At 50.9% G+C, this 26,209-nt stretch overlaps 4 protein-coding genes across 4 annotated transcripts in view; 1 reads left to right on the top strand and 3 right to left on the bottom strand.

Annotated features, from left to right (window-relative positions):
• Positions 1-9,516: 9,516 nt before the first annotated feature.
• IUM83_15107 (putative carbohydrate-binding protein) lies at positions 9,517-10,488 on the top strand (the record flags this gene model as incomplete). Its single annotated transcript, XM_067939897.1, has 1 exon — positions 9,517-10,488. The coding sequence occupies one exon, from the start codon at positions 9,517-9,519 to the stop codon at positions 10,486-10,488; it is 972 nt and encodes a 323-aa protein (XP_067782248.1).
• Positions 10,489-13,418: 2,930 nt separating this feature from the next.
• IUM83_15106 (dynein assembly factor axonemal) lies at positions 13,419-14,745 on the bottom strand (the record flags this gene model as incomplete). Its single annotated transcript, XM_067939896.1, has 4 exons — positions 13,419-13,424; positions 13,517-14,254; positions 14,320-14,562; positions 14,650-14,745. 4 exons carry the CDS (start codon positions 14,743-14,745, stop codon positions 13,419-13,421), a joined length of 1,083 nt encoding a protein of 360 aa, XP_067782287.1.
• Positions 14,746-15,796: 1,051 nt separating this feature from the next.
• IUM83_15105 (fructose-bisphosphate aldolase, class II) lies at positions 15,797-16,872 on the bottom strand (the record flags this gene model as incomplete). The annotated part of the gene is made up of 2 exons (XM_067939895.1): positions 15,797-16,406; positions 16,493-16,872. The coding sequence occupies 2 exons, from the start codon at positions 16,870-16,872 to the stop codon at positions 15,797-15,799; spliced, it is 990 nt and encodes a 329-aa protein (XP_067782247.1).
• Positions 16,873-19,196: 2,324 nt separating this feature from the next.
• Positions 19,197-26,209, bottom strand: part of IUM83_15103 — a gene marked incomplete at both ends in the record, with an annotated part of 34,633 nt that continues 27,620 nt past the window's right edge. The window contains one exon of the mRNA XM_067939893.1: positions 19,197-19,571. Within this exon, the coding sequence (XP_067782294.1) occupies positions 19,197-19,571 (375 nt within the window). The remainder of the gene's footprint in view (positions 19,572-26,209) is intronic.

Here is a 26,209-nt window from a genome sequence, read left to right as displayed (position 1 = left end):
TCTTTTTACGTTTAGGAGAAGGGCCACCAATATGATCGTCTGTCGGAAGACGTTTCAATAAATAATGACAGTCTCGTACGTGATGATCTTGTTCATGACAGTGAAAACATCCGCCACGTTTTGTTTCTCCCCGTCCACCACCGCGGCCTCCACCAGCATTGGATCCGCCACGACCACGTCTCTTACCACCTCGACTGCGGCCAGGGCTTCGATCACTACCGCGACCACGTCCTCAACCTCCCCTTGCGAAGAGGGCCTACACTTCGTCCTGTTGCGGCAGAATGAATCAAGGTAAAGTAAGCAAAGGAAAATTAGTTTGGCTATTCCCCTTTGCGGAGGAGTGAGGGGCAGCGAGGACGATCAAGAAGACGCTCAAGAGGACAGGTGCGGCGCAGCGGACGATCAAGGACCAGATACAAATGACAGTAGTGCGACGGAGAGCGAGGACGAAGAACTTACGAGTATCACCCAGACAGCCGCCGGATCGGATGAGCTCGGCAGTTGACAGGCGCAATCTGGGTCCGTAGAAGGTTACGGTAGCGTGCGCGAGGTAACGCTAGATACCGAGTGCCTGTAGAGTAGAGTCAGTCTAGAATTCGCCGGGTGACACGCAGTCACCAGCGATGTCGCGCCGCCGGTATGGCGAGCAGCGTTCGACGATGCTACTAAAGACATGACGATGAAGATGAGTACGCGGTTCCGAAGAGCAGGCGTGAGGGGAGTGCTCGAGCGGTATCAGCAGCCCGCGAGGAGGTGGGTGCTCCGGTATCGGCAGCCCGGTGGAGAGTTCTCGTAAAGTGTGGTGTGGAAGAGCACAGAGAGGTATCTGCTGCCCCGCGGTATAATATCCCGCCTGCCCCATGCCCACAAGTGTCCTGCAGAACCCCGATGGCCCCGTTTGAAGTGTGCCCACACGGTGGTCGACTAGCTGTCGTGCATGTGATGCATGTTTAGGTGCGTGTAATAGTGACAGCTAGTGGACTTGCCCACCGGAACCTGTTCCGACGGCCACGGAAACCGACCGGCGCGGAAGCACTGCAACGACAAGGAACCGTACGCTTACTGTAATAAACGTCTAGTATTTGTTGAGGCTGATCTAATGCGTGTTGGTTTGATGTCGGCCTTTCAGGAGCAGGTTCGCTCTTCCGTCGTGGTTGCTTCGGGCCACGGTAGTGCAGCGTTTGACGCTCGTCGCCCTCAGCCTCGCCTCGAAGCCGTAGCGCATAGCCCAAGTGATGCAGCGAGTAACCTGGTAAAAGTAGCTGCACGGACAGCTCCGCAGGTTAATGTCAACCTCCCACCTGGTGCATGGCATGTCCCTGGCTTCCATCCGAGCAGTGTGAGTGCCTTCATGCGCTGATAAATTATTTGCACTTCTGCCTTACCAACATCAACTTCGTAGGCGCAGACCGACGACACAGCGCGGACAACGCCATCTTGCGCTGGCGGGAGAGGGTCGTCGACAAGGAAGGCGATCGAGGTTCTCTTTGGTGCGTACTCGGAGGCTTTCTCTGTCCGTGTCATTTCACGTACCCGTGTCTTCCGCTTCGTTTGAGCAGCTGGCGACTGACGATAAGGTGTATTTTTCATTGACTCGACAGTGCAGCACGACAGCATCAAGGTAATGAGAGCTCCAGCCTTTTGACGACGTCGGTGCGAGTAGTCCCGCTTCATCACCTTGTTATGCTACTCACAAGGGTTGTTTGTATTTGCGTATCCGCTAGGTGCCTACAATATGTGGATGCTTCCTTCAGCCATACTTTAGGAAAGTATCCAGCAAACGGCACAAGCAGCGGGTCGCCCTCCCACCATTCAATAATCGCTTTCTTAGCCCTATCAAACGCAGCTTCACTGCGGTCAAAGTGAATATCAAATACGTCACGCATCGCCGTTTCTCGTCGCGTAGCCGCTTGAATGTGTGGTGATACACGTTCATCACAACATGGTACCAACCCATCAGGTGACTATAGTCGTTGTCCATTCCAAACACTCGCACGTATGCATCCGCGGCCTCCTTGTCGGTCATTACATATTGTATGCGCAGTTTCTGACCCATAATCCTGTAAAATGGACGGTATACTACAGCCAAAGCAGCTGCCTCAAGTGGGTGTCCGCGATCCAAGTACATTTGTGCTTCGCGTCAATGAGACGTTCAAATTGAACGCGTCGTACTACTCTGTTGTAGTCGTAGACGTCTCCGATCGTATTAGTTGGTTTCATCTCCTGGTGCTGTTCATCGCCTCCCAACTCACAAATACTAGTTGTCGACGTCAAGTATAGGATGAATGGGTCGTCGTCAGTTTATTTGTCAACATACAACTTCCCTTCCGCCGTCTCGTGCCAAGCGAAAATGAATTCCACGTGATCCTCCTCGCATCCAGTGTAAGCAACCTCGTTGACTTCGTCAGCGATGAGGTCATGATAGTCGTTAAATCCGAAATGCCGTTTTTTTAGTTCCCTACGAATCGCTGGAAAGTCGTCAACTTGGTAAAGAAGTGTGTGTTTTTTAATCAAAGCGGCGCATCATATCGTTCCGAATTCTGGGCGGATTAAGTCCTTGGGTTGCGAGCTCGCGCGCAAACGCTTTCGTGGCCTCAGTTAGCCGAGGCGTCTGAACAGGTCACACTTGCGTGATGTGCTGGCCAGTCTCAGCAAGAGTCACAATCTGAAGAGCTTCACAAGTTTCTAGCTTTCCACGCCAGGAGCAACGAGCGTAGGGAGAAACCGTCGCGCAGGTGGTAGAACTATATTTCAACGGCTGAAACCTCTTGCTGTGTTGTGTGATCTCCGTGTAGATGTCTGTCGTGTAGGAACACGCGCATTTATATATGGCACACTTTCCCACCAACAACACCCACCGAGTCACCGAAGACTCAATGGGCTTGTTAGGGTTAGAACCTGAAGGCCCAGGAACTTTCCCTTGCACCTAGTTGATGTTTCCTCTGTGTACTGAGCTTCCGCTAGTCGACCGACGGAAGACTCAGCGTCACTAGCCACGAGCAAAGGCTAGCACGCTCTCACACACAAAATATACCTCGCAGGCCCTCAGAAGGGAGGGTCCCGGCCTTTTACGGCGTGATACGAGGGTGCCGGAGCTATACTCCGGCGGGAAGAAATAAAAGGAGTGCGCTCTCGCTCCTCCAGTTCCTGGCGACGACTCGTCGCTACCAATGCACCGGCCACTAACTCTTGGCCCTGCCAGGGATGAACACACGCTACACTAGTAGATGTGCCCACCGACAGTCATAATCCTACCTACCAGGTTTACCTTGAGCTGCAGGTCGTTCACTGCAGGCACCGGTGTCGCCCTTGCGTGGTTGGGAGGAAAAGCTGTTCTGTTATTGTTGCCCGAAGGCTTATCTTGTCTTCTCTTAAGTTTCCTATCAATCAATACAAATATCAAGTATAAACGCGTCCGTTTTGGACCGCCAGTTGTAACTCACGACTCTTCGGCGCTTTCTCTGCGACGTGGCAGCGTTACCGACGACTCAAACGGCCGCAGAAACGCCACCGACGACTGGGGACAGGCGGCGACGACTCATAAGTTCGGATCTTGCCAGTAGGATCGCACCGTACTTAGCGAGCTGCAACCGCCCGCGCTTGACTTGAGACTGTCGACGAGTCATCGTCACCGGCCTATTTAGGCCAATCAGCGATCGGGGAGTTTGGTCCAATGACTGGCGATGGGTTGTGACTTGCCAGTTGGCGTCGGCGCCTCGAGTCTTCTACGCACCCTGTCTCGGCTGCATTTCTCGACACCACATGTCGCGGCGCTGAAGGTCGCTTTTATTGATCTCGAAAGGCACGAACGACAGCAGCAGAAATGCAGTCACGCTGCGGCAGGTGGTGCGGGAACGCGTCCCCCAGCGGTTTCGAGGCCACGGCTGGAGTGCTGAGAGGGCCATAGTGATCAGGGGAATTCTTCGGAAGTGCCTATGCGGGTATTTGGCTACGGCAGGATTAGCGCCGTAAATGGCTAAGTAAAGCCTCAGCGGACTATTTAGATTGGCCAAAATAGGCGTGGACATGAGCATGCAGACATCAGGTGGTTGTGGTCCTGTCGTCTGTGCTCCTGACAAAGCTGTGGTGTTGGTTGTGCAAATCGTGGTGGTATCGGTGCTAAGTGTGTGCGGTGAGTGCAGCGAGTGTGTTTTCGTAAGAATGCGTGTGTTGTGAGGGCGTTCTCGAGAACGATCCCGAACGTGTCAGGAAGATCGACACATACACTCGCTCGAGATACTGCATGAGCGTCTCCTTGCAGATTCTTCCCATACGGTTGTAGCGCCGAGAGAACGGCCGTTCGACGGAGATCAACGGCAGACGGTCCATCATAACCCAGTCACACCATCGGCAAATATCGCGTGCATTGATCGTGCAAAAATGCGTGCTTAATTCAAACAATGGCAACTCATTTTTCAAATTGTTACTTAATCGGCAGCACTGTCTGCAACATCATTTATTCAGGTGCTAGAATCGCTGTTAGCTCTGAATGTTCTGTGCGTGATGCCCAAGGCTCCGGTCACCTTGTACTGAAACAGACGCACTGCCAGCCCAATATCTCTAGTTTTGTCGCACTAAGAGTGCTCATTGCGATTTCCATCGCGTTTTCAATCCACTGAAAAAGTAGATGCCGGTGCCACTTAAGCGATCAGGGGGTATGTAACTTACACAAATTCGAAACATGAGATATGATTGGCTAATTTCATATATGTAACATCTGAATGCATTTTTATGCGTCAGCAAAAAACCTCATTTTAAATCGTGTCTCTAAATCTCACAAATCGCACCTGTTAGCGCTAAACCAAGATCCACAGCAAAGCTTGTGTTGAGACGATTCCACGGTAATTTTCTGATCGAATATCGCTAAAATTCTAGGCTATTGCGAAAAATAAACTAATTCCCTCTCGGATGAGCAAAGTTAAGCGATAGAAACACAAGTGTTGTGTGCTCACAAAAGAAACCACTAGCTGCACATGTAGCTCTGCTTCTCGTTGGTGCATCACTTGTCGTTCAATTCATCTTACCGGCAAAGTTATAACCGTAGAAGGTATTCGCGCATATTATCGTGAACCAGAGAAGTAGACCTGAAACAACACTCGAATAGTGGCCTCTACAGGGTAGCATCTTGTTATTTGTATGTACAATGACCTAACCCTATAGGTTTATTTTCGCGCGCCCTCGGTCGTTGATTCCGTACGACGAAGCAACTTCCAGGTCACTAGGTTTCAGTATAGGGTTAGATCGGAAGCAGCTCCCTCTTGCTTGAAACAACATTTGGCGTTGTTTGGTGTTATTTGGCAATGAAAATCAATCATTCTAACTACGAAATAATGATCATCTACAATTTTCCAGAAAAAATAAAAACCACTCTAAAACTCACTCCAACATTTGGATGATCTAGTTCATACTACAATCTACGAGTCATACTGAAATGTATGAGTCATACAGAAATGTCCGAGTCATACTGAAATGTACGAGTCATACCGAAATGTACAACCTATTCTGGTTAGATGCGACTTCGGTGAGCCTGTGCGTATGAACACGTACATTTTCGTATGGCCACATACGTTTTGGTCTTACCATAACGTATATTTTGGTATGAAAATGACGTACCCATTGGTATGAACTCGTACCTTTTGGTATGAACTGTAACGGGGTTACACACACAAGTGACAACAGTCACTTGTGCATGACAACAGACACTTGTGCATGGCAACGGTCACAAGTGACAACTGTAACTTGTGCGTGACAATTGTAACTTGTGCATGACAATTGTCACTTAGCGTTTTAACAGATAAATATCTGTTAAAGGTTTTATATACTTCCTCACATTGGTGTAAGGCACACCAATGGATACATTGAAGTGGGCCACCACAATGAGTGGTCCACACCTACCCAAAAGATCCTATTGGTAGAAAGCAGTATCTTTCTGTCAATTAGAGACGTCCATATTGGCGGGGCTCTGACAGCCAGCCGCTGTCAACCCTTTCATAGATGATAAACAGTTTTAGCAGATTTAGGAGGAAGATCAACTAAGAAATAGTACAGTTCTCATTTTACCTTAAACTAGCTACTTGGTGTCTTTATTTGATTTATATTACACTTGTGTACTCAAGTATAATCAATTCAAATTATTAATAAACTTTACGCTTCCTCATACACATGGCGCACGTGTAAGCTAAAGTAGTGAGCCAAAGTGGGCCCACTACATGAACCCATACCTTTTGGTATGAACTCATACCTTGTGGTATGACTAAGTTGCTTTGCTATGTGAAATACCGATTAAAAAAGTTGTAGTATTCATCAACTTTAGGTTGGTTGCACCTCCAAACGTTGAACCCTAGTTGGAGCCTCCTTTGCGCTTCATGGTGGACTCTTTGAATTTCTCGAAGGTAGCGCACGCTCCAACACTTTCGAGTTTCGCAATGTCCTGCATCAATTTGGCAACTCACTCGTCTCGAAGTTGTTGGGCCTTTTCCTTTCGATGTTGGAATGCTTGCATGTGGCGTTCCATTGACCTCATGTAACGCGCCAATTTCCTGCAATACATGGGAAGCCGCGCCTTGAACTTGATATGATCGGCCTCTGCTTTGTCTTTCGCCTCTCTGGTCCTTTTCATGCGAAAACGTTCGTTTTTATACTCCACACCAGTCATCATGTCAAGTTCGTGGAGGGGTTTCCACTTCGTATCAACGGTCATACTGTCCCAGAACACGTTAAAGGCCTTTCCAGTATCACTCCAATACGCCAAAACTTTCTCCAAATGATGTCCTGCGCAGTTTTCAGTTTGGCCGGATGTAGCACGAAAATCGCCATCCGGTAGAGATACTGTACTTGGCTGTCACCTCTGTTGGGTCCTGTCCAAATTTAGATTCACATTTGCGCTCAATTCAGAAATGAAAAAATGAACAGGTGCGGATCCTTGCTGACAGCATAGAGGAGGTTTTTGTTAGACAACGGCTGGAAATACGTTTCCTCTGCGGTTTCCACGTCCAGAGGCTGCGCCTCTAGCCTCTAGCTCCTACAGTTCGCTGCGCCCCTCTGTAAAAAACAGATATTTTTGTAACAATAATTTTAATTTTAATTTACTTTCTAGAGGACGAAATTGCTCGAACACGCATTGCTCCCCCGTTACTTGAGAATGTTCTCTCGATTACGAAGGTAGGAGTCTCGATTGATCGCCTTGCGTGTCTTTGGGGGCCACACTCCTTGCGGTGCTTCGCCACGTTTGACTTCGAAACCACCTTGGAGCACAACCTTTTTCTACGACTGAGGACATCTGTGGAAATCGCATTTTGATTGGCTTAAAACCTTTTATTCTGGTGACTCGTTTGATTGGCTAAAACAAAACGTTGTTTCATGTTGTTCCAGGGAAAGAAGTATCTTTCAAGAATACTTTATTGCCCGCGTGATTGGTTTTCGGCATGTGGGGAAACATTCAACTAAACAAGCTTCTCACTACCACCGATTTGAGTAGTGGTCGTCCTGAGGAAATTTATTACACCAACACGAGTGCAAGCTATTAAAAAATAAATGACTGCCAGGATGAAGTTCCGGAAGTTTGCAATGAAATCACCAGAAAAAAGTCAGAGGCGGCTGTCGACTGCTGTTTACCCAGTTTCGCGCCTCAATATCTGGTCTCGGCTCCTTCGCAGGGATCAGCACAATGCAATACGATATTGAATGGGTGCTCCACTCTTCACCAACTAATAATGGTTATTTTCTTATTGTTTTCCATTAATGCATCCCTCCCGTTGACGAGGTAAAACTTCTGGAGTGAAGGACTGAGCGATACGAATATGCGAAACCGATAAATTTATCTTCCGCTTGGTAACTGCCCGATGCGACTAATTGTCGGTGCCTTTAGTATTTCCTACTAGGTAGTACTACATACACATTATCTCCATATTGATGAGGTGGCTGAAAAGGAAAGTTCATACCAATCACACGTATGGAGTTCGGCGGCAGGCTTTGATCTCTTTATTGCACCAAATTGAGGAGTTATTCCAATAAGTTACTCTCAGTTATTATTACGGTTATTCGAAGTTGCTTATGGTGGCGAACTTGGCTCAAGTTGCGATAAAATCTTCGGTGAGGACCGCTATAGTAAGCTTGCCTCTGGAGTTAACAACTCTATGATTCCGAAACGTCTTATCCACCGTTTGATATTGTGGGGTCATTGTCACTAATACCAGTCGTAGTGAAGATGCCTGATGAAAAAACTCGGGTAGAGTGATTTGGTATCGTGATACACAGAGGTGCTCGAGCGCGTGGAAACAATGGCGGTAAGAGTTCTTCATAAGATGCGCAGTTTGGCACGGAGTGATTGCCAGCCTTGATGCACTTCGCCGATAAAGATTCGCCATCCGAGAGGGTGAGGTGCTGAGAGTAAACCTACTCGCACTTTTGCCCGCCGCGTGCGCACCGAGAGGGCGAGACAAACGATCCAGAAGCTTCACCGGCGCTGCATGCAGCACCACAAAACTCCAACGGAACCCCGTGCATGGGGTCAGCTGATCCGTTCACGAAGGTTTCGTTTCAATAGTGGCAAGGTCGGAAGTTGGTCACACACTAGCAGCGTTGCCATTTTCCCACGCTTCAGTTTTTGCAAGCAGATTGCCATGTTGCACTTGAACCTCAGCCACCACCCAGACAGGCATGGCTGCACACCTCCCTATTTCGCGAAGCCATACATGTGCTCGAGAAATACATCAAAGTGAACTGCCCAGGGCACAGGCAACGTAGAGGTGCTGTGCAGTACGGCGATGGCACGACCAGCCTCCAGACGTTCGCAGCTGTCCTCAAGTTTACTTCCAAGTATCAAGGATGCCAAGGTTGTTTTAGCGGTGTAGGGGCCTACAGCACGCCTTGATTGACGGGGCAGGGGGGGGGCAGGGGGGCGTCAGCGTCGTCCTCGACACGGAAAGATAGCCAGGAACGGCTATCCTAGCATACAGCCCGTCCCGCTCACCATCCTGTGCGGACGAACGGTACGTCGCAGTGGCGGCTGTGCCACATGACGGGCCGAAGCAGCGCTGTGAGCTCGGCCTCGACATTTCGCCATGCCAGGGACGCCAGCACGACCCAACAACTCGTGAACCTAATGCACACAGGATGATCCAGCTGCGGCCGCTCTCCTCCATTTTCGATGGTGATTCCTCGCATTCTTGTCAATCGACGCTCCGCTCCGCAAAAACACCCGTTGTCAGACGCAAGCCGTGCGTCTTCCGCGTGGAGTCCGGCACCCGGTGCCGCACCGCAGTGGGCACTCCGAAACCGCCTCACTCTCGGCGTAGAGGTGCCCGTCGTCGTTTTGTGCAGAGCCCTCGGCTCGTCCGTGGCGCCCAGATGGCTTCCCCGTGCCGATCTCCTTGTGGTCGCTGAGGCTTTGACACGACTGACTTGATCTCCCGCTCCACCCGCGGAGCAACAGCAGGGGCCAAGCCCTCATTGCCAGCTTGTCCCGATAGAGGAGAAGACCGTCCAAGGACACCAACACAGACAACCCCAGACACGATGCGCTGCTGGACCTTTGGAGCCGCGCTGGGCATGCTGCTCTTCGGCGCCGCCGACGCGCTCGACAACTGCGACAGCAACGTGCTGGTGAACGCCTACGCGGGCCTGAACGTCAACTCGCAGCTCGTGACGTGCATGACGCAGAACAACTTCAGCGCCGCGCTGGACGGCTCCGTGGACCTCACGACCGTGAACGCCGCCTCGGCGCCCGACCAGATCAAGTCCATCTGCGCCTCGGACTCGTGCAAGACCATCCTGTCGACGCTCGTGGGCAGCGCCAATTTCAAACTCACCAACTGCATCGTCGGCAAGAACATCGTGCTCATGACGGAGATCTCCAACCTCCAGGCCACTTGCACGGCACTCGCCTCGACCACGGCTCCGGCGGCTACTACCGCTACTCCGGCCGCTACTACGGCTGCTCCGACCCCCGCTCCGGTCGCCACTACGGCCACTCCGGTCGCCACTACGGCCACTCCGGCTGCTACTACTGCTGCTCCGACCGCCGCTCCTACGGAAGCTCCAACCACCGCTCCTACGGAGGCTCCGACCGCCGCTCCTACGGAAGCTCCGACCGCCGCTCCTACGGCTGCACCGACCGCCGCTCCTACGGCTGCTCCGACCGCCGCTCCTACGGCTGCTCCGACCGCCGCTCCTACGGCTGCACCGACCGCCGCTCCTACGGCTGCTCCGACCGCCGCTCCTACGGAAGCTCCGACCGCCGCTCCTACGGAAGCTCCGACCGCCGCTCCTACGGCTGCACCGACCGCCGCTCCTACGGCTGCTCCGACCGCCGCTCCTACTGCTGCACCGACCGCGGCTCCTACGGCTGCCCCGACCGCTCCGGTTGCCACCGAAGCCCCGTCCTCGGATGGCAACAACAACCAGCAGCAGCAGCAGACGTTCTCCACGCTGGAATCGGACAGCGGTTCCGCGGGTGGCGTGTCTCCGGGCAAGTACTGCGAGCACTAAAAAGCAGGGAACCGATCGAAGAGGCCTGGCGGACAGAAGAGATGTCTGCGCTAACAAATTTTGCAGCTAATATCTACGTGTCCGACGCGTTTACAGCCGCACCACTAAGCTAGACTTGTAATGCATCGGTGCTGTCTTTACTCTTATAGCTCCGCTTCTTCCTCATCTCGCTGTCAGCTACCAGTATGAAGTACTCGTCGAAGTCACCTGTTCTGTGGACAATTTGGCAGTGATTCCTGCCGGTCAGGATTCTCTCCTCTACACGACACTTTCAATGCAAGTGGTAGTCAAAGCGCCAGCTCCAGCAGGCTCTGAAATACATGTACTACTACAGTAGTGCCTATGTATACGCCACCAGGTCGAGTTCATGTTCCTGCCCCATTCACCTTGCTATACTTCAGTAATTCAAACGAGTGAACTAGCATTCAAGTTAGGAATGTCAAAAATTGTTTGCATTATTGACAGCAATATCTAAAACTTACGACGAGGAAAGGTAGTGATCGATTGCAGACAGACATTCCGAGACAGTTGTCTTGCAAATTGTAGTCGGCTTGAGCGCCGCTGGTGCATTCATCATCTGGATCTAGCTGCTTTTGCAGTCTCGATCGGATGGGTCTTTACATCCAGGCTTTCCTCCCGGGTTACTGGGGCTACCACCACGGTAGTCATCTTCCGCTGCCATCCGGATGCTTGGGGCAGCGAAGACTTCTGTCATCCAGAGGACGGCGACAACGATCGCAGCTTGGAAAACCTTCATGGCTCTGGTTGGTAGGCGGAGAAGCTTGGGTGAGGTCGCAAATTGGAAAATGAGGGGATCCCGTGCGACTGTACTTGGTGGCGCGCAATGGTTATCAGTGAACTATTGAGGAAGGGAAAAGCGCTGCCAACAATCGACTTGCGTTTTGAATGTACTTCCATCAGTTGCTTCCTCGTTCATGTATTATACTTGGAATACGGTACGCTAGCTAGGACTGTCGTGACATAGTTCGGGATCGTGTGTACGATCCGTCAATGTAGGGTGATAAACCAATATTCAAGTTGTATCCCTTCTCCTACGCAGGATTCATACAGCCACTCCAAATATCGTACAGTATGATGTAATTCAACGGGAGGATGAATGGCAAATATACCACGAGACAAATGTCGTCCTTTAACATTGCCGCAACTTTGAAAAATATAATCGTAGCATGCGCGTTTAAAAGTGGTGAGCACAGCATGGATCTAATTGCAATCCTCCCACGATTTATAGCTGAAGAGCATGTCTGCTAATACTCTGCAGTTTTTATTTTTACTATTTTGAGAGCTGGGAATTACGACCGCTGATTGTGTTAGTCATCAAATACCGAGAACGTCTCTGAAATGTCTCCACCATCACTTCCCGCTTCTACTGTACGACGACTCAAAATTGTTCATATATATATGGTATGAACGCACATCATTGAGCAAAGCCAAAGACCGGCGTAGAAGCGGGAAGTGGTGGCGGCGACACATCCAGGAGACGTTCTCGGTATTTGTGATGACTAGCACAAATCAGCGCGAGATCGTGAGCTCCCACGAATTACAGCACTTGAAGTGCACAGGTTTAAAAGAGACTGCATTACAAACTGTAAAAAAACAGCAGCGCTCTTCATGCTATACATCGCGATTAGATCCATGACATCTTCACCGCTTTCAAAAGACTATGCTGCGTTCAAGGTTGCGGATTTTAAATAAAGGCGACTCTAATGGGAACGACAGCATTATTATCGTGGTGTCTCTGCCATTCACAAAGACTATCCTAGAAGTACAACACTTCGAATGGTGCCCATGTATGTCTGAGTCGTGCGTACGAACAGACATATCTCATGCTACACTGACAATCGATGTCTGCTCGTAAGCACGGCAAACGCGATTGTGGCGCTCGGTTCTGCATGAACCCGAACTACGCCAAACGACAATCCTAATAGCGCAACGCATTGCAAGTATAGTTACTATAGTACACCATCGTAATCAAGGCGTGTAGACTTTCAACGCGCGATTCGTAGCGCTTTTCCCTCCCTGAATACATGTACTTCGAAGTAATTCACTGACCCGTCCAGTCCAGTCGCTCCAAGATATCACCATCATATCCCAATTTGCGTCCTCACAATCGGGCTTCTCCCCCACCGACCAGTGCCATGAAGATTTTCCAAGCTGCGATCGTTACCAGTGTCCTCTGCATGACACAAGTTTTCGCTGCCCCAAACGTTAGGATGGCAGCGGAAGATGACTGCCGTGGGAGTGCCCCACCAACCCGGGAAAATCCCAGCCTGGCTGCTCGGATCCATCCAGGCGAGACTGCAAAAGTAGTTAGATCCCGGCAACACCACTCAAGACGGCTATTACTGTACACGTAGCCTCAGACATTTGACGCAATATTTGTCTTCGCTGGGTCAACTCTTTTTTACGAGTGTTTTTCAAGCTTCAGTCGGCGTTTAGCAACTAGACACGGTATGCGTGGTTTATTGCAGGGAGAAATGATACACTTCAAAGAGAACGCGTTGCTTAATTGCTCGTGAGCACTCAATCGAGCTCATTGACGTTCGTATGGGTGGGCGGAGGCGGCGGTGGCAGAACTAGCGTCGCTTGTTCGGTCTCCAACACTGGTGGGGGCGGAGGGAAAGGGAGTTTGTAGAGCTATCTGTCGCTTGTATTGCCGGTGTCGAGTTCTGCTGCACCATTTTGGGTAGCCGAAACTCACTTTCTTCGCTTGTTGATGTCGTAACGGGTAGATCTCGTGGTGAAATGGCGATAGGTGCCGGGGTGGTGCTAACATCGCCTGTGGAATCTCAACAGATTGAGTTTCAATCGTTTGAGCAATGCCCTCAGACTGGGTTTCCAGTCGAACACTCGCGGCTTGAATACCGCTACTATCGACGGGACAAACCGGAGCAGCAGAAAGCTCGCCAATGCTACCGCTGCCAGCTTGGGATATTTGAAAGGAGCTGTTAACGAAGGGGTCTTTGCCAGAAGAATCGCCCGCTCCCACGGTGGCACACTGGTGAAGAACCTCCATACGGCGCTCGTCGACAGGAATGGCTCCGGTTGGGGTGGATTCATTTGATGGCAAAGAACCTTCACAGTCAATGTCCTGGTTGTTTTCGTTGGTAGCATTGTTGCCACTGAAATCGTGCTCATCGGGCGCATTGACCACCGCCTCCCATCTCTTCTCCCGCTCTTGCTGTAGGAAGGCGCAGTCTTGAACAGGAACAATCTTTTCGCCAGAGAACGGGTTAATCTCCTCTGTTGGCTGTTCTTCACTCTCTGGGTTTTGGGCCTCCTTACACTTGCGTTCCTCTTCTTCGCGTCGCTTGCGCCGACCTTCAATCATCATCTGCTCGAAATACAGGAAGTTCTGCTCATCGCGCTCTTTCTTCTCGCGTCGGATTGTGTCCATTTCTTGCCGCTCTGCTTCTTGAGCCGCCTTCATATCGCCGTTCGAAGCCTCCAGAGCCTTCCCCCACGCCTCAACACGACGACGTTCATCATCGAACACCGGCCGGTCGTCCAGGTACTTGAGCTTGCGGCATCGGTACACCAGCGTTTTGCGGTACTGCTTGATATGCTTGACCACCTCGTTGCCCTGTAAGTACAGCACCTTAAGGTTCGGCAGCTGGGCAAGGATGTCTACGATGTCGACGTCGTTAATGCGATTGCTCTGAATATCCAGCACCGACAGACTCGGCAACTCCAGGATGTGAGCGATGTCCTTCGCACTCGTAAGATAGTTGGACTTGAGTGCTAAACTCTAAAATACGAGGCACTAGTCAGATAGCATTCCTGTCACAACTCCGAGACGTGTCAAGCGCTTACCGTTAGCTGCTTGAGGTGTCCGAGGTTTTCGATGCAGGAGATCTGGTTCTGGGAGAGGTTGAGCGTGTCTAGCAATAGCTGTGACTCGAGCCCTTCTATCTTCTGGATCAAGTTCTCGTGCAAATAAAGTGTGCGCAGCTCTGTCTGGTGCTCTAGTCCCTCAATCCGGGGCAGACCGTTGCCTTCCAGCCACAAAACCTTCAGCCCTGTGTACTCCTCGAGGTTCTTGATACTGCGAAAGCCCTGTCACATCATGCAAGCAGCACTTAGTAACTACACTATCACTACGCATTAATGTCCGCGCAGTTTTTTTTCCCTGACGCCTCTCACCTTGTAGTGCAGGTACAGCTTGTCGTTGATGGCCGGCGTCACGTACAGGTCGTTGTCCCGGCAGAGTTTCTTGAGCAACTTCTTTTCCATCTCCATATTGGCAGCGAGAGGTAACACACAACCTGACGCGGATGCGAATAGCGAAGTGCTGCAGCTGTTGAGCAGCCTGTTCAGGAGTGCGCCTTCAGCAAATGCACACGAAGGGACACAGCTTGGGATCTGTCGCGGCTCTTCAAGATCCGCTTCGTGTGCAGGACACCACGTTTTGTACCGTGTTCCACATAAGTGCTCTCGTGCGATTTGCACCACGGGGATCTTGCTCCAGCATTGCGACCTTGCTCGGAGAAAGTTGTTCAGGTCTTCATACCACGGATGCATGCGACTTGCCTTTGCCTACAACAAACGTTTCGTCTCAATGAACTATAGCGCCCATGCGGATCTCAACTCAGTCATATTGCAGGGTATAACAGCGACCGCCAGTGAACCTGCTGCTGCACCGCTGTGTAAGCGAAGCTGGCCGCTCAGGATGGGCAGCAAGCCCAGCGCCCAGCGATCCAACGCAGCGCACAGACATGTTCAACGGACCTCTTGCGCTCAGTATGCTGTGCCCGTGACGTGGACGCTCGCGCTCCACTCGACAGCCATGGTGTTCTCTGCCTGCAGCTAGAGGTGAAGCACCCCTAGACTGACTGCGTTTGCCCTGCCAAGTTGGCAGTGCCAACACCAATCTGCAGCTCGCCTGTGCACCTTCAAGTCGCAGTGCATCCGCTCAAAAAGATCCCTGCTGGACTACATGTAGACCACCAGCTGCGAAGCTGAAGTACATGTACCTTACCTTGTCCTTGGCCCTTGACCTCCTCGACCACCACCACCCACTGCGGAGCAACCATCGCCTGCCAGCATTGCTGCATACGGAAGAAACATCGTCGTTTTGGGGGTCCTCCCTTGCGGGAAGAAGATTTATTTGCTATTACATGGAGAGAACGCCGCGGCGCCAATGCCCCGAGACGACCTCAGCTCAGCTGAAACCAACCAAGCACTCAGCCACCTCAAACCATCAACGCCGCCGCGGATACTAACGCCGGAAAGCGGCTACTGTACGCCGCCACCCGGAGACCAGACAGAGCGAACGAACGCTGTGCTACGCTTACAGCACGTTCACGCAGTTCAGGTTGTGGTACGCCTGGTGCAGACGAGCGATCATCGACTCCTCCGACTTGCGCACCCACACACGCGGGTCGTAGTACTTCTTGTTCGGGGCGTCCGGGCCCTCGGGGTTGCCGATCTGGCCCTGCAGGTAGCCCTTCTTGTCCTCGTAGAACTCGCGCAGGCCGTTCCAGTACGCCCACTGCGTGTCCGTGTCGATGTTCATCTTCACCACACCGTTGCCCACGGCCGTCTGGATCTCCTGCGCCGTCGAGCCCGAGCCGCCGTGGAACACGAAGAACACCGGCTTCTCCGCCGCCAGACCCTTCTCCTTGGCCACGAACTTCTGGAAGTCGCCCAGGATCTCCGGGTGCAGCTTCACGTTGCCCGGCTTGTACACGCCGTGCACGTTGCCGAACGCCGCGGCGATCGTGAAGTACGGCGACACCGCGCCCAGCTCGTTGTACGCCAGCAGGATGTCCTCCGGCTGCGAGTACAGCGACGCGTTGTCCACGTCGCTGTTGTCCACGCCGTCCTCCTCGCCGCCGGTCAGGCCCAGCTCCACCTCCAGGATCAGGCCCATCTTGGCCATGCGCTCGAAGTACTTCTTGCTGATGGCCACGTTCTCCTCCATCGGCTCCTCCGACAGGTCCAGCATGTGCGAGCTCCACAGGGCACGCCGTGCTCCGCGAAGTACTTCTCGTCCGCCTCCAGCATGCCGTCGAACCACGGCAGCAGCTTCTTGGCGCAGTGGTCCGAGTGCAGGATCACGGGCACGTTGTAGTGCTTGGCCATGGCGCGCACGTGGTACGCGGCCGCAATGGCGCCCAGGACCGAGCCGTTCTGGTTCTTGTTGTCGATGCCCTTGCCGGCGTAGAACGCGGCGCCGCCGTTCGACGTCTGGATGATGATGGGCGACTTGATGTCGCGCGCAGCCTGCAGAGCGGCGTTGGCCGTCGACGACGACGTCACGTTCACGGCCGGGATGGCGAAGTTGTGCTCCTGCGCGTACTTGTACACCTTCACCACGTCCTCGCCGTTGAGGACGCCGGGCTGCACGATGTCGAGGAGACCCATCTTGAGTTGGTAGGGGGTGGTTGCGACATGCATCAAATTTGATGAATGAACGCCTATTTTTGCTCCTCGACGCATGCGGTTGAGAATGCACCTCAGAGCCATCTGGTCCCGGCTCAGGATCATTATTGGGATCGTGCGGCGATTCGTGCTTAATGATGTAGCCCGGATGTAATTACAAATTTCTTTGTGATAGCCCCACGTGGTAATAATGTAATGATTTGAAAAACCTGACATTCCTTGCTGTCCAGCGTTTTAGAGAGCCAGAACCATCAACCGGCAACGGATTATACGAGCTCATAAAGCTATAGGTCAAGTTGGTTATCTTAGGATCTGACGGGGGGTCCTATTACGAAGGGAATTCTTTTTGGTAGATCTATTTACTGGCTGACACGTTCCTCATGCGACTATAACCTTTCCTCCTATGACGTTTGCGCGCTCGATAGTAAGTTGCGAAGTGAGTACATTTAGCAGTTAGACAAAGCTCCTTAACGCTGCTTGCCTTACAGGAGGCTCTGCAGCTCCAACCACTGGTGCTGATTATGCAGTGTCGCGGTTGACGCGGCGTCGATTACTACTTCGTCTCAAAACTGATGTCCCGTTGTTGTAGAACACTTACGCGTTTTGTCAATATTTCGTCTTTTGCAGCGCGGTTTGGCAAATACGACGCGGCGCGTTCTCACGGTTTGAACCGTGTGCTTATTTACTCAGCACGGTTAGTTTTGACAGCAGAGTGACGAAATGAATGGCCACGGAGGTGATTTAAGAGCTGGGACAGGGCGGCAGATCGCAGGTGTCGCCCTTCCTCCTCAAACCAAGCGTCCAGCTCCGCCTATTCTCCTACTTTCCCAGTCCAATGGAGGTTTCAAGCACGCCGTAAAGGCGGGAGCTCACTTTGATGAGCTCATTGATGCCGTTACAGCAGCGTACTGGGAGCTGCCGCCATCGACAATAATGCCGCGTTCTTAAACCTGCAGGGGTCGATGGACTTGTGCATTCAGGATACAGGAGGCAACACGTTCAAGCCTCCTCACCGAAACTTCAGCGGGAGGGAAGACTGCCTCTGAGCCTTCAGTGCTCCCCTAAACAGCCGTAATTGTGTCGCAGCATTACAGGGAGCAGACTACTCACCATAGTTAAATCAAATACAGTTTGAGGACATCATTTTCGAGACAAAAAAAAGAGTGGGATGGGACATCAATTTTGAGACGGAGTGGTATGTAGGTGTAGTTTATGAGCGTCGTCCTCCACTACCCTACCCCTACTAACCCTATCCTTACCAGGGTCTACGATTATTCATTGATTACAAGTACTGTACATGTAATATGGTACAGCATGCTCATCAAGATTCCCTTCCTAGTGCGGTGCAGTGCATGATCGTTATTGAGATCGTGCCTCGTGAAATACCGTAGGGCTACGTGTACATGTAAAATAATAATCATACACATGTCGCATCAGTGGAGCTATCGGTGCCCATGAAACTGCCGCATTTCTCATTCTACGATTTCTCCTCCAGTCCTCAAGACCCAACAACCAACGCCCTGTCTATCCAGCACGACTCTTGTGGATCTTGCGGTCGTCCTCCTCGCAAGTGGCATTGCAGTGTCGAAGGCGACCAAACCGGTGTGTCGAACGTGGCCGTTGTTCACTCCTCGGATGTTCTCGCTGGCGAGGACAAGCGATTTCTTAGAAGGTACCAAACGGTGAGTGACGAAGACGCCGAGGAAGAGAGAGTGATGAGCGCGAATACGCTGAGCGATATGATGCACGATGAGGTTTACCGATTTCAGATGTTCCAGAAGTGGAAGGAACTTGGACATACCGCGGACAGCGTATTCCCCCATGTGCCAAAAAGTCTCTACGAGTACTACATAATCTTCCTGCGTATGAATGCCAAGAAGCATTAGCATGCCATTTGCATGTTTCAACTCTTGAAGCACGCCCCACAACGCCAGGCAGGAGACTGTATAGCCTCGCTGCGTTCTACTAGTACGTAACTGGGAAACTCGAACGGTACTGTAAAAGAAAAATCGTCTACAAATAGATGTTCTCTTCAGAAAATCGAACTCCCATTTGAAAACGTTTCCCGCATAACTGTGAAGGGGGATGTTCGCTCAACTAGCCTCTGGTATAAATGTAGAAGCACCCAGGACCATTGATGCTTTAGCAGTTGAACTAGGAAACTACACAAAGGACTCAGCGATAGGCTACACCTTGTTGCGGCCAATGGCATTGACTACGGTCACCGAGGCAGCAACAACGATTGGAGTGTTTGGTACTACCCGAGGCGATTCTGGGTCGGCTTCCCATCAAGACGTCAGCGTGGATCAATACTCCAGAACTGGAATCGCCCATAATCTTGGCGTTATCCGACACCACGGGTACGAGAAGCCTGTCAAGTTTAAATACACCGTTGCTTTGGTTTCGTCACAGATGACCGCCTGCAGCTCTTTGTAGAGCTCGTCGATCTGCGGCTGGAAGTACGCCTTCAGCTGCGGCCGCTTCAGCTTGACCGTCGGTGTCACCAGGTCGTCGTCAGACGAGAACGACTTCGGGTGGAAGTCCACGTTGCGGACGCGCTCGACAACGCGCAGTTGTGCTGCCTTGGTCACGCGCTCCGTGTCGTCACGCACGTCCTTCTGGTACTCGGGGTTGGCGAGCACCTTGGCCTTGCTGGCGTTGTCGCCACTGAATCCGTGCTCCTGGGCTCACACCTTCAACGCCTCCACATTGGGCACCACCACACCAACCAGACAGGTCTGCAGCGAGTCGCTGTAAACACGAAGAGCTGTGTAATGTGCTTGCACTTGGAGTAGGCGTTCTCGATCTTCTTGGCGGCGACGTCCTCCCCTGCGCCAGCATGAAGATGTTCTTCTTGCGGTCGATGATGCTGGGCTTGCCGTCGGCGTTCCAGCAGCCGATGTCTCCCATGTGTACCCATCCACGTTCGTGAATGACCTCGCGCGCCATCTTCGGGTTCTCATAGTACACGACGAACCTTGACGAGGATCTCGCCGCGCGGGCGGGGCTTGTCGCGGCTCGTGTAGCCAATTTCGGGCACGTCCTCTAGCTGTACATGACGGGCGTGCCCACGTGCGACTCGGTGGGCAGCCGGCTCGATCTATCGCAACCGGGATGCTACATCGTCTTGGTCTTCGTTTGTCACTCGTTGATTTGCGAACTCAGGAAGAATGGTCGATTACCGATTAGTGGTCTTCTCAATTTGCTAAGGGGTAGTGCTATCTTTTTGTCGTTTATTCGATCAGTGTCTGGAATACGATGCCTGGCCGTTGGGTGAGATGTAGCTGAACATGACGTACTCGGAATATATCGTGGTTTCTTCGTTGGAACTCCCCGAAGAAACTGGATGTTGCCAAATTTTGAGAATGCTTGTGAAGTTCTTTTGATTCGGCTTGTCGGTCTGTCTAAGCAGCCGACGGGAGTGAACTCCGAATGTTGTGTAAATCGCGGCAAGGGTGGTATTGAGTGGTTCAGGGTCGATTTCCCCGAAGCAGAGCCGGTTTCGTTCTGTCCTGCGGTGGTGGAGGGTAATGCACCTGATCATATTCCATAGTGATATAATCTCAGCTTGTTGGTTATTCCAGCGTGGTGCTACTTGCAGCTTGTGGGGCAACACAATATTTGTCCTTCAAAGAAGCGGCACCAGTCTTTCCAGTTCTTTCAACAGTGCGTCAGACTTGGAGCAGTCCTTGAAGAGATTTTTTGCTGTCTCTATGTTGTTGCATGTAGGATAAGGACAGCACTGGATATTTGGATCTAGATGTTTGAGGAACCAAAAGCGCGACCTTACTGGCAAAATACGTTGCGCGATGCGCATTTGTAGATCATCGTAAATTGGCAGGAGTTCCGATCTGTGTTGGCGTCCAAATCTCACAAAGGCGGAAACATCTTCTAACGTTGTGGCAGTTAGATCTAGGCAGATAGGATGTTGGGTGGGGTTTAGCAGCTGTGGTTGTAGTAGTTGTTTCACCTTGTCCCGGGGTATGTGAGGAAATGCGAATATTTTTGCGGCTGTTTTGACTCCTACGTTGGGAAGGAAAGTCGTCGCTTGGTTTGTTTGAAGTTCCAAGTTGCCTAGTGTTGCTTCCACTTGGGAAATAACTTGCATGAGCTCTTTATGGAGACTTCGGAGCCACATTTTCTGAGTCTGTAGAGGGACGCTAGTATTACTAGGATCCAGGGTTTTCCTTAGGAATGTGGAAATTGATGGATGTTTGCCAATGTCGTCGATAATATCTTTCATACAAGCGTATTGTAGATTTTTGGCTACCTCGAGTCTGAAACTCCTTTTCGGCTCCGCAATTGTGGCAATGTTTCGTTTGTGCCCTTGTGGAGTTGTGTAATGGAGGAGAGGGTTTTTTGATATCCAGAGTGGGGCACATAGTAGTGCTTTTGCGGGGCGGTTCTGTCCTCCTTTCGCGGGCCACTCGATCTTGTGCCATAGCTTTCAAGTTTCGGTCCACCAATGGGGCAGAGCCTCCATACGTAGCAGGCACTTGAACTTGGAAGGCGAGAAGTCCAGGAAGTCTAGCGGGTGGTTTACTGGTACGGATGGAGTTAGCGTCTCGAAGAACGTGGCTGCTAGGGATGGCCAGTTTCCCTTCTCTGGAGCTTCTGTCATCTTCGCAAACTGCTGGAGAAGTTGTAGTCGTTGTACATTTAGTTGTGTTTGCAGGTGGGGAAGTTGGAATCCGCCTGCCTTTCGCGGTTGATACAGTCGCTCAGTTGGAGCCAGTTGAATGAAGGTCGAGTCCTCTTCATTTTTCCGGGTCAGCACAAACTTATTTAACATTCGCTGTCATCTCCGAACGCAGGAAGTTGGGATCGTAGTGTGCGGGGTGAAGTGCCAAAGTACGGAGAGTATCATAGTGTGTACTGGTAGGAGCCGCCCCCGGAGTGTTCTCGCTCGCCGACCCCATATTCCGAACCCTCTGTAGAATTTGAATTTGTTGTTGAGTTCGGCGACTATTGTGTCATCCGATATGTGTTGGCCGATTGGTATGCCTAAATATTTGACTTAATCGTTGGGGCCTAGACACTTAACTTCGGGGATGACTGGACACGTTTGCCTTTTGTTTAGTGGCAATAACGCGGATTTTTTAAGTTGAGGCGTGCTCCTGATCCTTGACAGTAGATTTGCACCTGTTCTAGTTGTTGTCGTAATCTATTCGGGTTCGTGGCTATCAATGTCGAGTCATCTGCAAAGTATAGACCAGCTATCGTGGTTTGTACATTGACCGGTACACCAACGTCTTGGCGTTGGCGGATAAGATTGCCAAGTGGCTCGATACAGAGTAAGAAAAGAAGTGATGACAGCGGATCACCATGTTTCACGCCTCGCGTTACTTGCAGAGGTTGTAGTAGAAACCCGTTTAATAAAATCAATGCACGAGGTTTGTTGTACAGGAGGCGAATCCACGAGATAAAACGTTCGCCAAAGCCAAGGATTGCCAGAATAAGAAAGAGGTACTCCCAATTCACTCTGTCATATGCCTTCTCGAAGTCTAGGAACAGAGCCATCGCTTCCGAGTTAGTCATCGTTGCATGATGTTGGAGGTCATTTAGTAGGCGTACTTGATGATGTAGTGATCTATCAGAAACAAATCCTTTTTGATCGGGGTGTATAATGGTAGGTAGAACCTCTTTGAGGCGGTAAGTTAGCACCTTCGATAGGACTTTGACGTCTACCGGCACAAGTGCGATCAGTCTGTAGTTGCCTGGATCGCTCCGGTCTCCCTTCTTGTAGAGAAGAGTGACACAGGATTTTCGTTGGGAAGGTAGCAGATTCCCTCGGTCTAGTTGGTACTGAAACACTCTACATAGAATTTTTCCAAAAACCTCGGGTGATGTCTGGTAAAACGCTGGGGTTAGCCCATCCAGTACTGGAGCAGAATTGCTTCGCATGTGTTTGATAGCTGCTGTAAGTTCATCGGGTGTTATTGGACTATCCAATTTTTCAACATCTTCTCCTGAAAGTTTTAGTTTAATCGACTCGAGCAAGGCCGCTCGCTTTTCTTCACCAATCACAGTTCCATCTAGTGGACTCGTTGGGTCTCCGACAATTGTCCCCCAGTGGGAACGAAAACGTTGTTGCACTTCTTGAGGGTCGGTGGATATTTCCCCCGACTCTAGTTTCACTGACGTCACCTGCACAGGGCGCAGTAGGGAAATAGGAGGTCGAAAAAATGCTGAGGTTGATGTTTCCATGCTACCTGCGTGGAAATCAGAGGCAGAGTCCTGTTGGAGTCGAGCCACATGTCTTTCCGCTCTGTATAGACAGCTTTTGCCTCTTGATAAGTGTTATGGGCACTGGGTGACGGATTATCGACGTAATTTTCCATGCTGTGTTCGAAGCATTTTCCGCTGCTCGAAGGCCTTGATTTTCTTGGATCGCCATTACTGCTTGCAGGGATTTTAACTGGTTTGCCATTCGGCGTTTCCACCCTTCCCATACTAATCCAGGGTTATTGGCGTTAAGTTTGTCTGGAAGGAGGAGTTTTGTTTCGTTTTCGATTGCTTCTTTGATGAGTGGACATTCCAACGTTTTTGTGGGGAGGCGCCAATACCCTTTACCTCGCGGTTGGCGGCATTGCCTTAAGGTGACACTATGTGCTAAATGATCGCCCGAGTGAGGAACTTGAAAGTAGCGTGATGATCCGTAGTAGCGTGTAGTGAATGTATCGGACATAAAGCAATAATCGAGTCTGTTTTTCCTGGGTGGTGGTCCTGTGAAGACACGGCGCTCTGGGTGTTGAATTCGCCAACAATCAGATACGCCTAGACTAGCTATCCACTCCAAAGCGCTCTGTCTTGGTCGGTTTTGTCTAGATGACACCGTAGCCGAGTCTAGAAGTGGGTTAAAGGTCACGTTTAGGTCTCCCATTACCCAGTGTACGTCGCCACGGTTGATTTCCCGTGTCAACAGGTCTCATAGAAGTTATAATTTTCCTGTGGGTCGACCGGTGCATACACATTGTGGATGTATAGGTCTTGGTTTTGAACCCGTATTCGCACTACTAGGTAACGACCGGGGATTGTCCAATCTTCCATTTCTTCAGCTGAACCAAATCCAGGAAAATCGTTATGGATTATGGTAGCAACTCTACCACTTCTAGAGAACTGAGTGGTTGTATGCACGGCATTTCGGTCTGATATGAAATATTTGCAGACGAAAGTGGCTTGCAGAAGGAATTGAAATTTGTTGGCATGATGAACATCTCTAAACTTCGTCTCTTGTAAGCAGGTCACGTGATAGTTGGAAATCGTATTGTCAATCAGTTTGTACCCATTTTCTTGACTCCGTTAGTATTTACGGTCAAGATGGATACGTTTTCCCAGAGCGAGCCCTTAACAGTCAATGTGCAGTGGGCCTGCTGCTAGCAGCATGTTACCATCCTGCACCTGCATTTGTAGCATCGCTTTTTCCTCTGCTAGCCATTCATGGTTGTTCCTCAGGTGGATGAGTGTGGCCAGGATTCGGTGTGTCCACCCAGAGCTTGTCACTCGATCTAGAATGATCCGTCCGCACTCAGTGCGAAGGATAGCCATTAGTACATTCGGGTGTAGTTGTCGGGTGTCTGATGTCTGGATCCATGGCACATGGGTCGTGGCTAACGTTTGGATCCAGAAGTCGTTTTTGAAGATCTCATGGGCTGCGGCATACAACAGCAGTTCAAACAGCGCCAGTGCTAGAGAGATATCGTATAGTTTCGACTCGTCCTTCATGTTCACCAGCATTTCTCCGGTTCTTTTGAATAACGCCGCACGGGATGTCAGGGCAGCAAGCCCAGTCAGTTTTTTTTTTCATTTTGTAGTGAATTTGTTGCCGTTAGTCACTGAGTCGTGCACACAGCGGAACCACAGGTGCACACGCGTTAGTAATTCAATCAGCTCTGATTTTTGGCGCATCCACCGTGAGACTTTCAGCAAGAAAGCTAGACGGTTTTTGCTAATCTCTTTCATCACATTTTCGGAGCTCGTTTCGCTCGAGAAAACCTTCGTTTCCTCTGCTTCTAATGCCTGTTGAAGGGTTTTGTTTTCTTGTTCGAAAACGAGTTTTGATTTGACGATGTTTTCCGCCATCTCCGGAATCAATTATCTGACTGTAATAGGGTTCGTCGATAGTTTCACCTTGTTTTTCTGGTTTTCGTGGTAGTACGCGTACTCATTGCTGTTGGTGCTCTGTTCCGACGGGTTGATGCGGGTTACTACGATTTGGTAGCCCGAATCCCCATTTTCGTCGGGGTTCGACACACAACATCCCAACTCCGGGTCTAGTTCATCGAGGTGACTCCAGAAGTTGGGTGAGTTCCAGGATTGTGACGACGTCGTTGGTGGTGGACCACTTCGTCGGCTCTGTAGTCTCTTGGGCGAATGTGGGGATGTATCGCCTGGGAATTCGGTTGTCGGAGATGAAGTCTCTGACATGTCCGAATCTGCGCCAATGTCTAGGGATAGATCGAGTTGGATGTCATCGGACTCAGCGCCATGCGAGACCGGGCTTAGGACTGTGTCCGTGTTTTCCGCGCCCTCCATGGTAATATCGATACCGATCAGGGGTGGCATTGCGTGACTGGCAATGTCTCCCTCGCGTGATCGTTTCTCTCCTAGTTGTTTGGACGTTTTGTTGCGAGGTTTCTCAATGTTCGACACTTTCTGCCGGTATTCCCCGAACGGCAGTTTGCTCAGGTCGAGACAGTTGGGAGCCATTTGCTTGGCTGGAGGTGGTAGTACTGAGGAGGCACGTCTTTGCCTTTGACCGCGTATAGGACACCGTCCATTAAAAACTGTGAGCATACCGAGCCGTTTAACAGTAGGCTCGGCGGGCATGTTGGGCTTGCGAGAAAGAAACGTAGAATCCCTTAAGACACTCGTGTTTCCCGGCTGATGAATGTAGTGTTGTAGTAGATTGGCTTGCAGCTCATTAGTACCAACGCTTGAAACACCTTTCTAGCAGTGGCTTGGCTGCGAACGCCCATGATATCGATGAAGTAGTTGTCTGAGAGTTGATCACAAATCTTAAACTCCAGTCTTTTTCCGAGGAACACAACGATGTCCCTCAAGTTTCTTTTTTGTTTCTTTGGAGTCTACCTGGAACATCAGTCGGTTTCGAGGTAGCTTGTGCACATGCACGATGGCGTGTTTGTCCATTAAGTCTCGAATGATTGGGTTATCATCGATCAGCTTCAGGTTGGCGATAATCTTCGGGCGTGACAAATTTTGGAGGTTTCCACCAAAGCTTGCTTGAACGCTGAAGGGAGCATCTCGAACGGGAGTAGGTTGCGCGTTTTCGGCAAGGCGAAGAAGTTGTTCAGGACCT

Source organism: Phytophthora cinnamomi, assembly GCF_018691715.1.
Source record: "Phytophthora cinnamomi strain GKB4 chromosome Unknown Contig108, whole genome shotgun sequence".
NCBI lineage: Eukaryota > Oomycota > Peronosporomycetes > Peronosporales > Peronosporaceae > Phytophthora > Phytophthora cinnamomi.
This window is presented reverse-complemented; position numbering and strand designations above follow the sequence as displayed.